Source organism: Lathyrus oleraceus, unplaced genomic scaffold (genome assembly GCF_024323335.1).
Source record: "Lathyrus oleraceus cultivar Zhongwan6 unplaced genomic scaffold, CAAS_Psat_ZW6_1.0 chrUn0042, whole genome shotgun sequence".
In the NCBI taxonomy this organism is placed as follows: domain Eukaryota; kingdom Viridiplantae; phylum Streptophyta; class Magnoliopsida; order Fabales; family Fabaceae; genus Lathyrus; species Lathyrus oleraceus.
In genome coordinates, this window is record NW_026112433.1 from 139,747 (window position 1) to 153,435 (window position 13,689).

Consider the following 13,689-nt stretch of genomic DNA (forward strand, 5'->3'; position numbering starts at 1 on the left):
TTCTCTGGTGACTAGCTCGAGTATTGTACTGGTGATTCAGTTTGACTATTGGAGGTAGAAGACACGTGTAAGTTTCTTGAAATTCAGGAACTTGTGCTTGAATGATTCATGATATGCATATGCAAAATATGAGTTTTAATTTTTAAGAAACTCAATAATTTATTGCAAATATTATAGAGACAAAATTTGGTATAAGCTGAACAAAAACCTGTTTTTATTAAACATTTGAGGGATTACAAAGGATGAAATACGATTTCAACAATCCTAAACAATACAAGAGGAAAACAGCTAAGTCTATGAGTCCTAAGGAATCTCATATGAAGAAGGTCTTGCTGTTGGCTGATGCTTCCTTTTCTGCCTCTTTAGCTGAGCATTCTCGATCATAAGCTTATCGACAATTCCCTTCCAAGCACCTAAGGTGGGAGGTATTTTGGAGTACTCATGAAATGACTGGACTTTTGCGAGAAGTAAACCTTCTTGTTCCTCCTGTTTCTTCACAACTTGTTGTTCCAAAATCTCAATCAAATCATCTTTCTCCTTTAGCTGTTGGTCCATCTTCATCTTCTTATCATTCAAGATATGGTACTTGCCTTCCCAAGTGCCTCTTTCCAATTTCAACCTATCCAAAACTTCTTGAATCTCTTCCATATACTCAATAGGAATGGTGGATGGTGATGTTATAGCAAAAGGGAATGAAGGTTTCTCAAGAGCATAGGGCATCTTAAATTCACTAGCTCTACCATAAACCCATTGGGTGTAGGGCTCAAAAGCAACACAATTCTTTCTTCCTAATCGGTCTTTTCCTTTCCTGTGAATGTTGCGCCAAGCATGTATGATTCTATCCTTTAGACTGGAACTCTCTTCTTCATTGAGGTAAAAGAAACCTGACAACATAAGGTTATCAGGTTTATCCACCATAAGATATCCTAACTAGCGTCTAGCAAGGATAAGGTTGTAGTTAATTCCCCATGTACACCAAAGAGAGGTACATTAGGAAATTCACCACAACTATCAATAATTACTCCAACATCATAGGAGGGGTCATACCAATGTATACTCCCTTGATCAATGGACATGAACCTCTGAGACCATCTGAGCTTCTGTGGATTCTCCCTGAAGAGCCTGGATCTAGGTAAGTGAGAAATAAACCACTTATATAGGAGAGGTGCACAACAAAGAATGGTTCCACCACCTTTCTTTGTCCTGTGATGGATAGAAAGGTATGTATCTCCAAGTAATATGGGTACTGGGTTGCCAATTAAGAAGATTTGTATATCATTAACATCCACAAAGTCATAAATGTTTGGGAAGAGCACAATTCCATAAATGAGTAAAGCAAAAATGGCTTCAAAGGCATCTCTACTATCTGCTTCTGCAAAGATAAAGGCTTTCTCCGACAGGAATCTAGAGGTTAGACTTAGAATCCCTCCTTTTTTAGTGAAGTTGGCCTTCACAACAGACGTTTCTAGGTGAAGTGCTTCTGCAATAGTTGCTGATGTAGGGGTCTTTTCTGAACCACTGAATGGTAATTTGTCAGACACTGGCAAACCGAACCAATAAGAGTATTCTTCTAGAGTAGGCATAAGCCGGTAGTGTGTAAATGTGAAGCAATGGTAGAGTGGATCATAAAATTGTACCAGGGTGTTGAGAACTCCATCTTCAACCTTGGTCTTCAAGATACCCATAAGTCTTCCATACTGAGCTCTGAAATCCTCTAGACTAACTAACATAGAACCAAGCTTCTTCAACTCTGTTAAGTCAGGACATTTGAAAGTGTATTTCTTTGCATTCCTCCTTCCAAGTTCCATTTTACCTATTGATATTTGCAAAATAAAAATATTGAGTTTCTAGGTTTTTATGCAAAAGGTTTTTATGGATGCATGAGTGCATGAATGAATGTTTCACAAATACGAGTTTAGGGTTTTGGCATTAATCATGGAGCTAAGGATCTAACCATCCCACAATGTATGAACTAATAGGTTTATTTTGTACCTGTAGAATAAGGTTCTAAAGTGGTCCGCAGAGTTTTTGGATATTATCGGTTTAACGACTTGCTCGCGCACAAATAATATTCTCAAGAGAAACTCGTCTGAGTGTAGCATCGCGTAACAATTAACTCAGATCTTACACCTGGATAATCTTCGCACTACATCCTAAAAAGTCTTAGAGGGGTTGAAAGGGTTCTAAAGGTCCTTAGTTTCTTAGACTCCCAGATCGAAGATAATAATGCCACTACGATTTACTCGTAACAACAAATATTACCATCAAAGGGGTCTCCACGGAGCGGGGTTATATCATATGTTAATCATGCTTAGGATTACTCCAGACATGTAACTTTGATTATACCACCATCCTATCTTATTTGTATTCTCTAATCCGGGTTAGGATTTCGTCACCGCTTATGGATCTCCATAATGAAACCCAAGAAAACATAGCAACAAATAATAATAAACACATATAAACAAGTTAGGTATCACCCACTTAATATTATGTCCTCAGTGAAATCGCCATTTCTGTCGCGGTGAAGAATCGGAGACCAAGCTATTGATTAGACTTGACTCATGAATCAAAATATCACCACCGAACTTTAATATATCCAAGGGAAGGGGAAAAGATTCAAAAATAACCCAATATGTATATGCAAATCTAGAAAATTAAACTTTAGCTAAGCAAAAAGGGGGGAGATTCTAAAGTTACGGGGGTGTGTTATGAAAAGGGAAGGTATTAGCATCCTAATCATCTGTAGGACTCTATAGGAACCTTTTAAATATATGTGTTTGGTTTAAAAATATTTGATATTTGATTGGGGAGATGAGAAAAAGAACTTCTTTTTATTGTTTGATAATTTGGAAAGACATTGAGTCTTATGCCTACGTACCCGTGAAGGATCAAAACCTCGTAGTTCGGGTTCAAAAGTAAGAAGGGATTTGTTGGGGTTGATTTTATGAGAAAGAGACAAATTGTCATCTTAAGGAGAAAACTTACTTTTAAACCACCAAAAAACATTTGGTAGATAGATCTTTGCATCAAAATGAAAGAAGGGCTCTCACTTGGATATAGAATCAACAAGTATGCCATATACTTCTTCCAAATGGAAAAGAATGAATATCAATCTCAACAATGTCATGGGGTAGGAGATTTAAATCTCAACTAGGGATGACTTATGTCTAATCCCTTTATGAAAAGGTTTTAAACATGGAAAAGACAAAGTGGCAAAAGGGTTTGAATTAAGTTTGTGTTTTTTAGGTCTTATGAAAAGATATTTGAATATGCTTAAGTGTTTTAAAGCATTTGATTAAGAAATAAAAGGGAAAACAATGACCTAAGTCAAAGTTTATTAGAAAGTAGTTGTAAGAAGGAGAGAGAGATAGAATCCTAGGGTTTAGATTGAGGGGAACCTAAGATTGTATCTAGAAGTTTTTTGGATTAAGGGGGAAGCAAAGTTGTATAGAATGCAGATGAACACACACATGCAAAATGACAATAATGTCATGATTCTTTTCCCTTGGATATAAACAATAACAAGATTGAACATGCATTAACACTATCGCACAAAATATGGCTAAGTACAATTCACAAGGTATGGATGACAATGTTAAACATGGTTTTTTAGGCATTGAGATAAGCATAACCAAGACATGACGAAGTTTCACATAACATCACAAGACACAACATATTGATGGTGAAGACAAAATCATACTTGACATGGTAAAAGCATTCATTGGTACATGGTAAACACAACATGAATCAATTTATGTCAAACATGCATCACATTATAAGTCTTCATAAAATAAACATTAGACTTGAATCAAAGTTCACGATAAGATCAAACTTAAGTGGAAACCTAATCACCTTCTAACCATTTATCCAAACATGTTTTCAAGGTGAATCAATTAAACATTTTAAGTACAACAATTAACACTTGAAAGAGTGTGTTATGATCATACACACATTCAAAAACAAGAAAAAACAAGAGATGAACCAAAGAGATTGATTAGGATCTCTAAAAACACCTAAAAAGCACATGTTTTCTATCCAATAAAAAGTGGTGAAATAAATAATATTTTTTGGGTATTTTGGTATCATCATAAAATAGACATTCTTATAAACACATGGCAAAAAGAATGGGTCAAAAAGGTTAAGGGATCATGAAGTTATGGGTTTTTGAAGTTATGAAGAAAAATGAACATTTAACAAGTGAGAAAAAATAAACATTACGCTGGGTAGGTTCAAACCCACGTCCTTGGGGTTCCTTGGACTTTTTTCCAATGCCAACTCAGCATCATCTTCAACCTCTCTCTCATTTTCGTTTTCTTTTTTTCACTATTTTTCCAATCTTCCATCAATCATATATCTCTCATTTCTAAACCATTTTTCATGAAATAAAGATCAAAATCGCATAGAAAAATTCAAGGAACACAATGGTACCATAGTGTAACACCCCAAAATTTGCCCTCCTCATTCATGCATTCATTTAGCATTTCATATTGCATTTCATCATGTCAATCAGAATTAGATCCAAGAAAGTTTTTCTAAAAAAAAAAAAAGAAAAAAGAAAAAAAAAAAAAAAAGAAAAATAAAACGAAAAATAAAACGAAAAATTAAAAAATTAAAAAAAATAAAAATAAAAAATAATTTTTTACAAAAAAAATAAATAAATAAAAATAATAATAAATAAATAAATAAAATATAATAGAAAAACTTGGACTTGGACCTCTCTCATTTGAGCCCACAAAGCCATGAAAATCAGGTTATAAAAGAGGGAGATCAGACAGAAAAAGGAAGAGAAGCAAAATACTCTGAGGTTTCCTTGAAACAAAACCCTGGACAAAACCTGGAGAGGAACCTGACAGAGAACTCAGAGCAACCCCCATCTCACGCAAACCCTAACATTTCAACCAGTCTCTCCCATCAGGTTTGCCTCATTCCCATAATTTTATGCTCTTAATTTGGATCATCTGAATGTATGAGGTATGATGGATGAATTTCATTATGTTTTTGCCCACGGGTTTAATTATGCATGAATGGGTGAAACCTATGCCTTGAATGTTTAATCACATGATTTCTGAAATGTATGCCACAGGGTTTGAGGTTTCTGAAACCATACTGTTATCCATGAAAAAAATGCTTATCGTGTTTCACTAACCCTTTTGTTAAGTTTTTGTGAGGGCTCACAGACTCTTGCAGAGATGGTTTGCGTGGTTTTCCCACTTTATTTGTGGGATACCCCCTGGAGGTTCATTCCGATTACCTGTACTGACTCACCTTTGCTTGATGGCATTAGCTTGGGAGATCCCTGGGCTTCTTACTCCTTTAATTGATGTTACTTCGGATCTTCATCCGTGTGGTACTTTTACCTCTTTTCCGCATTTTATCGCTTTCTTAGCTGGAAGACCTCGATAGGAGGCATTTGTTTTCTTTTGTTTATTTACTTATGAGCCCCTTGTTGGCACATTTACTTTATACATGTTTGTTTTGTATGTGTTCGTATCCCTGCAGGTAGCGCGGTTCCTTCGTCAAGGACTGCCCTTTTGCCCTTGAGCATCCCAAACCCTAAAACCCAAAGCAACACGTTAACTCCTTCTACTACAGGCGAGTAAGTCTTCAAAGGTCGAGCATCCGGTAGATTGCGTAGTGACGTCGTTCGTCCAAAACCCAATCCATAACCCCGTAGTTAGCCGAACTATGTCTTGCTCTGATTCTCATTCCAGATGAGATACGTAGGCATAAGAAGTGATGTCTTAGCGAGCACACATCCCCCCAACCCATAGGTCAGCCGAACTACGGCTTGCTCTGATTCTCATTCCAGATGAGATACGTAGGCATAAGACGCGATGTCTTAGCGAGCACACATCCCCCCAATCCGGGTCAGCCGAGCTACGAAGACTCTGATTCTCATGTTCAGATGAGATACGTATGCAGTGGATGCGACATCCGCGCGAGTCATTTTCATTTAACCCTTTTTTTTGGTAAACAGTACAAGATAAACTCACACCCTTTAGACAAGAACTGCAAAAGTGGATCCCGTAGAGTACTACGGATGCGTAGGGGTGCTAATACCTTCCCTTCGCATAACCGACTCCCGAACCCAAGATTTGGTTGCGAGACCCCGTCTTGTCCTTTCCTTTTTCAGGTTTACTTCGAGTGTTTCCTTTCCCTCCTTTGGGATGAATAACGCACGATGGCGACTCTTCTGTCATTTTCTTTCGCCGGTTGTTTTTTCTTTCGCCGGTTGTATTTTTCAGGTTGCTACAGCTGGCGACTCTGCTGGGGACACTAAGAAGTTGACCTCTTGCTGGTCCATCGTCCCTAAGCGAGCCCCTCCTAGCTTGTGTGATTTCTTGTTTATTGGGTGTTCATGCTTTTGTACATTTATTTGCTTACCTGCATCTACTTGCATGCATCTGTTGGATCTGTTTGTTTATTTGTTGGGATGGGGTGTTCTATGAGAGATAAGCCCATTACCCAGGCTTGAGTGTACACACAGGTTTTAGAGTGGATAATCATGAGGCTTGCGTGGCGTGTTGCTACGTTAAGTCGTTCGTGAAGAACCACACCCAGACGAGGTTTCTTTTGGATATATTATGTCTTACGGGTGTTCCGTAACGGCAGGATGTTCCTCTAGAAATTGTCGACTCTGGTGACCATTTCCCGAGAACTCAGTCGAGGCCTCTCCTCCGAGACGTGATTATGTTAGCTCTGGTGGGCGCATTCTCGCTGCTCAATCCGAGGATCCCGAGACTGGGAACTTGCTATTAGGATGTCCTGTTGAGGGGAGTCAATGGAGGTCTTTTGTCCCGTAATAATACCAAACCTTCAGTGGTAAACGTATTATTCGCGACTGAAGGGCTGAAGCTGACGAACTTCTGTTCTTAGAACCTACCAGTGAGGGGCGGGCTAAATTCAGGAAACCTTAACCTCCAACCAACCCGGTTTTCTGGAGCAGAGTTTTGGTCTTGTATTATATTCCTCAATGAATTTCTCTCCAGGCAGTGCAACCTGACAGATGTTCAAGCGGATCCATCAATTCTGATTGACATGCCTTTGCATTGCATAACATCATCTGCATATTTGCATCCAACATCTCATGCTTATTCATTTGCAGGGTATTCCCTTTCAAAACGGGGGTGCCTTAAAACTGAACAAGCAGTGCATCGCATACCATGCATATTAACCCTTGTCTGTTTTGCAGGTGTCACCGCAGTGTCTAATGTTTGTTCCCTGTATCAGGCAGTTATTGGTCCCAAGCGAGTCCACAGGTACCCGACAAAGGAAAATCGTCCACAGCTAGCGATGGACCAAGTACAGAAAGAGCTGGCTGATATGCGTGAAAGGATGGATCAGTTCATGACATTGATGACTAGTATGGCAGAAGGCCAGGAAAAGCTGAGGGAATTGGTTGAGCAACTGAGACCCGATCCGGAGGTGGAGATACCAAATGCTGAGGGAAACCCTGGTAACCCTGGGAACGCTGATAACCCTGTGAACACTGGTAACGCGGGTAACGCAAATGCTGATGGAAACCCGGGTAATGTTGGCAACACAGGGAATGTTGGAAATGGTATTGGCGGAAGGTACAATGTGAATCAAGGAATTCGGATTAACGAGCGCCCCGTTACTGAAGATTACCAGTATGATCAATTTTCTTTGCACGACGAGGCCCTCGAGACCACTCGCCGTATGGATGAGCTTGCTGAGAAGCTCAAATCTTTGGAATCTCAAAATTCCTTAGGCTTTGATGTCACAAATCTTGGTCTGGTTCAGGGAGTAAGGATTCCTCACAAGTTCAAACCCCCTACTTTTGAGAAATACAACGGGGCTTCTTGCCCACGCACTCATCTCCAATCTTATCTGGGAAGGTTGGGAGCTCACACGGAAGATGAAAAGCTGTGGATGTACTATTTTGAAGACAGTCAAACTGGAGCTTCTCGTGAATGGTATTCTCATTTGTCTCGTACTACCATCAAAAGCTGGAAAGACTTGGCAGAGGCTTTTGTCAAGCAATATCAATACAACTTGGACGTGGCTCCAAATCGGACCTTGTTGCAAGGTATGTCTCAGACTGCCAAGGAAACCTTTAGAGAGTATGCTCAGCGTTGGAGACAGATTGCTGCGTCCGTCCAACCCCCTATGTTTGAAAGGGAGATGGCGGACATGTTCATGAACACTCTTCAAGGCAATTATATTGAGAGATTGGCTGCTTGCCCGTCAATCAGCTTTGCAGAGATAGTAATTGCTGGAGAAAGAATCGAGAGTCTGTTGAAGATGGGCCGAATTCAAGACAATAGTGCTTCCAACTCATCAGGTCCCAAGAGACCGTTTGCTGGTAACGGTCAGCAAAGAAAAGAAGGAGAGGCAAGCGTTGTGTATGCCGGCAGAGGCAGGGGTAGAGGATGCCCTAATTATTATCAAGATCAAGTGGCCGCAGTCACTATTCCAACACCTGTTCCTCAACCGCAATATCATCCGCAACAACAACCCAGGTACAACAATCAATAACAAGGAGGTAATCCGGGTCAGCAGAGACACTATCAACAATGTCCAAGGCAGACGGACCGGGTCATCGAGCCAATCCCAATGCCTTATTCAGTATTACTTCCCAAGCTGATTGACATGAATCTGGTTACATTGAGAACTCTGGCCCCACCAATCGATCCCAATAATTTGCCTAGAGGTTATGATGTCAACGCCAGATGTGCTTTTCACTCCAACGCACCTGGCCATACTACAGATAATTGCAAGGCTCTCCAGTTAAAGGTACAAGATTTGAGAGATGCCCAGGCTATCAATTTTGCTCCGGTGCCTAATGTTATCCAGAACCCGATGCCGGCTCACGGAGGGCAGAGGATTAATGCTGTTGATAGTGGGGAAACTTTGAATTTGGTTTCTGATGTGACTAAGGTGAAGACTTCGCTATCGGTGGTTAAAGACCGACTTCTGAAAGGACAGATTTTCCTGGGCTGTGGGGAAGAATGCAGAAATTGTTAAGCTGCCGAAAACGGATGTGACAGTTTGAGAATGGGTATTCAGCAACTGATAGATGAAGGTTGTCTTCAGTTCGATCAGGTCCGTTCAGTGAAGAATGATGTATCGACGGTGACGTTTTATTTCACTCCTGAAGAAATATATGTTCCCAAGAGACTCGCTCCGACAATAATATATTTCCCAGAAAGTACAGAACCAGCAGCGGTGAACATCGAAAGTTCAGCACCAGTTGCAATTTACTCTGACAGCCCTCAACCGACTTTGGTTGGTCCGATCACCATCACAATACCAGGACCCGTTCTGTATGAGAAAGACAGTGCTATCCCGTGGCACTATGGGGCTGATATCTACTGCCAGGGGCAGAAAGTTAACAGTGAAGACATTGACATTGGTAGCTCCGCTGTAGACAATGTTGGAGGGGTTGGTGGCTTCACTCGCAGTGGACGCCTATTTGCACCATCAACATTACGCGCGAATACTGAAGTCGAGGCAGCTGCCAAGGCTAAAGGGAAACAGATGGCCGCCGAAGAGGTTACTACTGAGGAAGATCCTCCTAAGACCACATTCGAGAAGGAAGTGGATGAGTTTATGAGGATTGTCAAGAAAAGTGACTACAAGGTAGTCGACCAGCTAAATCAGACACCCTCAAAGATCTCCATTCTCTCACTATTGCTGTGCTCTGAGGCGCACAGAGCAGCCTTGTTAAAAGTACTGAATATGGCCTATGTTCCACCGGAGATAACTGTTAACCAGCTGGAGTCGGTAGTTTCCAATGTAAACGCTAGCCGGGGGCTAGGTTTCACCGATAATGACCTGACATCTGAGGGCAGGAATCATAACAAAGCCTTGCATATCACAATGGAGTGCAAAGGGGTGATGCCTTCCCATGTTTTGGTTGATACAGGCTCTTCTATGAATGTTCTTCCAAAGAAAGCCTTAATGAAGTTGGATTGCGATGACACCATCCTGAGGCCAAGTAACTTAGTTGTGAGGGCTTTTGATGGCTCTAAGAGAGCTGTCTTTGGCAAAGTTGAGTTGCCAGTTAAGATTGGACCGCAGGTGTTCAAGAGCACCTTTTATGTGATGGATATCCAGTCTGCCTACAACTGTCTGCTAGGTCGGCCTTGGATTCATGTTGCCGGTGTTGTTACTTCTACCCTCCACCAGAAGCTCAAATATGAACTAGAAGGTCAGGTCGTCACTGTCTGTGGTGAAGAGGATATTTTTTGTTAGCCACCTGTCTACATTTAAGTATGTAGAGATGGACGGCGAGATGCACGAGATGTTGTGTCAGGGCTTCGAAGCCATAAACATCAATGAGGTCGCGCCCGAAGCTGTCTTTTCACCTGAGTTTGAGAAGGTCGGGACTTCTATCTCTTCATACAAGCAAGCTGTCGAAGTGGTTAAAGCTGGTAATGCCTAAGGCTGGGGCAAATTTGTGGAGCCAATCATCAAAGAAGACAAGTTTGGATTTGGGCATGCTCCGGGATCTCGGAAGAATGAAACCGGTACTCTCTCCAGCGGGGGTTTGGTTTCTCCCCACATCGTCAATGCTGCAGATAAAGACAAGGCTGACAGCGACTGTGACTTAGATAGCTGGATTCGCCCGTGTGTCCCGGGAGAAAAGCTCGACAATTGGTTGTCTGAAAAAACCGTCCGGGTTACTCTACTGAAAGAGTGATTTTTATTGTTTTCCTTTATTACATGCATAATAAAGTCTTACACTTTGCCCAAGGTGTAACGGCTCATTTGTAGGGCCACCTATTTAGTTACATTTCGCAATTATTTTTATCATCAAAAAAGGACGGCTTTTGCAAACAATTTTGTGTTCTCTTTCTTTCAGTTTTTTTTACTTTTACAAAAAAAATGGCAATGTTTCTTTTTTCATTTTTTCTTTCTTTCCAAAAAAAAATCTCTCATTCTAAGGTAAAGCATGATCCTCCATCATGCAGAGCGGACCACCCGGATCTCACTACTAACGACACTGCTATGGCCAAGTATGACTTCGACAATCCTATCTATTAAGCCGAAGAAGGGGTTGAGGAAGATTGTGAATTGCCTGAAGGGTTAGCCAGATTGTTGAAACAGGAGGACCGAGCTATTACACCTTATCAGGAGGTGATTGAGACCGTCAACATCGGTACCGCAGAAGACAAGAAAGAGATCAAGATCGGGGCAAGTCTACAGGCCGAGAGGAAAGACCGTTGATCATGTACTTGACTGTGTTAGAAAGGTCAATGGGTTGTGTGCTCGGTCAGCATGACGAGTCAGGTCAAAAAGAGCATGCAATATACTACCTTAGCAAAAGTTTACCGACTGTGAACAAAGATACTCATTGCTCGAGAAAACTTGCCGCGCTTTGGCATGGGCTGCTCGCCGACTAAGACAGTATATGTTAACTCACACGACTCTATTGATATCAAAAATGGATCCAGTCAAGTATATTTTTGAAAAGCCAACACTTACCGGAAAAGTTACTAGGTGACAAATGATACTGACAGAGTATGACATCCAATACACTTCACAAAAAGCCATCAAGGGAAGTGTCTTGTCAGACTATCTTGCAGAGCAACCAATTGATGATTACCAACCTATGAGGTTTGACTTTCCTGATGAGGACATCATGTTTCTCAAATCGAAAGATTAAGAGGAACCACTCCCGGAGGAGGGGCCTGACCCTGAATCCAAATGGGTTATGATGTTTGATGGGGCGGTCCACGTCAATGGTCGCGGATTTGGTGTAGTGTTGATCACACCGGAAGGGGGTTCATATGCCATTTGGTGCCAGAATAACTTTTCCCTGCACCAACAATGAAGCCGAATACAAAGCTTGTATCCTAAGACTTGAGGAAGCCGTCAATATACAGATTAAAACCCTGGATGTATACGGGGATTCAGCTTTGGTCATCAATCAAACCAACAGGAAATGGTATACACCTTAGCCTCATCTGGCTCCTTACAGAGACTACACGAGAAGATTGTTGACTTTCTTTTGAAGAAAACCAATTTGCTGATGCTTTGGCTACCTTGTCTTCGATGATTAAGGTGCTATGCTGGAACCACGTACCCAGAATTGACGTATCTCGGTCAGAGACGAATGAAGAAAGCATTTGGTCAGAAAGTGCGCCCTCGGGAGTATCAAGTCGTTGAATTGGTACTCAAAAGATTTGTTCCTCCCAACACAGATCACAGGGGCAAATGGACACCGAACTATGAGGGTCCGTACGTGGTTAAAAGGATTTTCTATGGCGGAGCTTTGATGCTAACAACCATGGATGGCGAAGAATTCCCGTCCCCTATTAACTCAGATGCAGTTAAAAAAAATATACTTCGCATAAAATAGACCCGCTGGACGATAAAAAGAATAGTCCAGGCAAAAAAAGGGCATCCCGACGAACCAAAAAAAAGAATAAAGAGGTTCGGGCAAAAATTAGGGATATAAAAAAAAGAGTACACCCGGTGAGTCGAAAACCCAAAAGGGCGGCTCAGGCAAAAATGGGTATCCCGGTGGATTGAAAACCCGAAAAGGGGGCGATCCAGGCAAAAGTTAGGGAATAAGCGAATGACTGTGATCTGAGTTCATCAGTGTTATATCACCGTTTCATTCAATCCGGCAATCTTCGAAGGTTAAAGATCGACTAATCATCCACTTCAGAAAGCAAGATGAGCAGAGCGTCTTGAGGACATACGAGCCATAGCAGAGTCGAAACTCGGTGGGACCCTGTATCCCCATTTCCATTAGGATAGTTCTCTTTTTATAGCGATCACCTCTTTTCAGGGATCAGCTTCCTGATACCCTCGCCTATTCCTGGCACAAATTTTCTCCCTAGTAAGAGTCGAATAATTCAGTTAAAGAGCCTCTTTATTTTTCATTTATCAGTGTTTGCAAAAATGTCCGAATTTTTGATAAAACATATTGCATATGAACATAATGGTGGCTTTTGCAGATGATTTACACAGGAAAACATTTAAAATTACTTTGAATGTGCTTAATCCCGGACGGTGAATTCAAACCGAGTAATTCCCCTGAGGCATACGTGTTTTTTTGGTTGCAGGTCACAGGAACCGGATGCTAAGTCATGAATCCTCATCCCCAAGCGGTTGACAAAGTCTCTCCTCAGCAGAGCATGTTCCCCAGCAGAGTTGACAGTATCCAGACTATATATCCCCAGCGGGGTTGACAGTGTCAGACTGTATCTTCCTAGCAACAGCGGAGTGGTTGCATAACCAACAGATGAGAGGGTGGTGTTCCCAGTGTTCATCTCATTCCCCAGCAGATTATTTTTAACAGATTTGTTAATCCCCAGCTTGAAGGCGATTAGCAAGTTCATATCCCCAGCAAAGGTCGTTTCCTACGACATTTCCCCAGGAAGTGTTTTCCCCACAGACTCTCCTCACAGAGCCTCGCCGAACAAAGTTTCCATAGTTGATACTCCCCCCGCAAGGTCAACTTTTCAAGCAGCCAATTTATTTTTGGTGGCTCATTGGTCCCGGCAGACGGATCATTCCCCCCAGAGCATTCAAGGATTGATACAGCGATCTGTTCCCTACCGGAGTTTGCTTCCCCAAGCAGATTTCTTTTTACACCATGCATAACATTTGCATTTGCATGCATATCATATCAAGCATACACATAAGCTGATAAACAGGTTCTTCCAAGCAGACTGAAGAATTACTTTACAACCAAGGTCATGAGATCCAGCC

General features: G+C 41.5%; 1 protein-coding gene across 1 annotated transcript; it reads right to left on the reverse strand.

The window, feature by feature from the left end:
* Positions 1 to 303: 303 nt before the first annotated feature.
* Positions 304 to 1,808, reverse strand: LOC127112144 (uncharacterized). The gene is made up of 2 exons (XM_051046269.1): positions 1,004 to 1,808; positions 304 to 884 (listed from the first exon to the last, which is right to left on the reverse strand). The coding sequence occupies exons 1-2, from the start codon at positions 1,806 to 1,808 to the stop codon at positions 304 to 306; spliced, it is 1,386 nt and encodes a 461-aa protein (XP_050902226.1).
* Between the last annotated feature and the right edge of the window lie 11,881 nt (positions 1,809 to 13,689).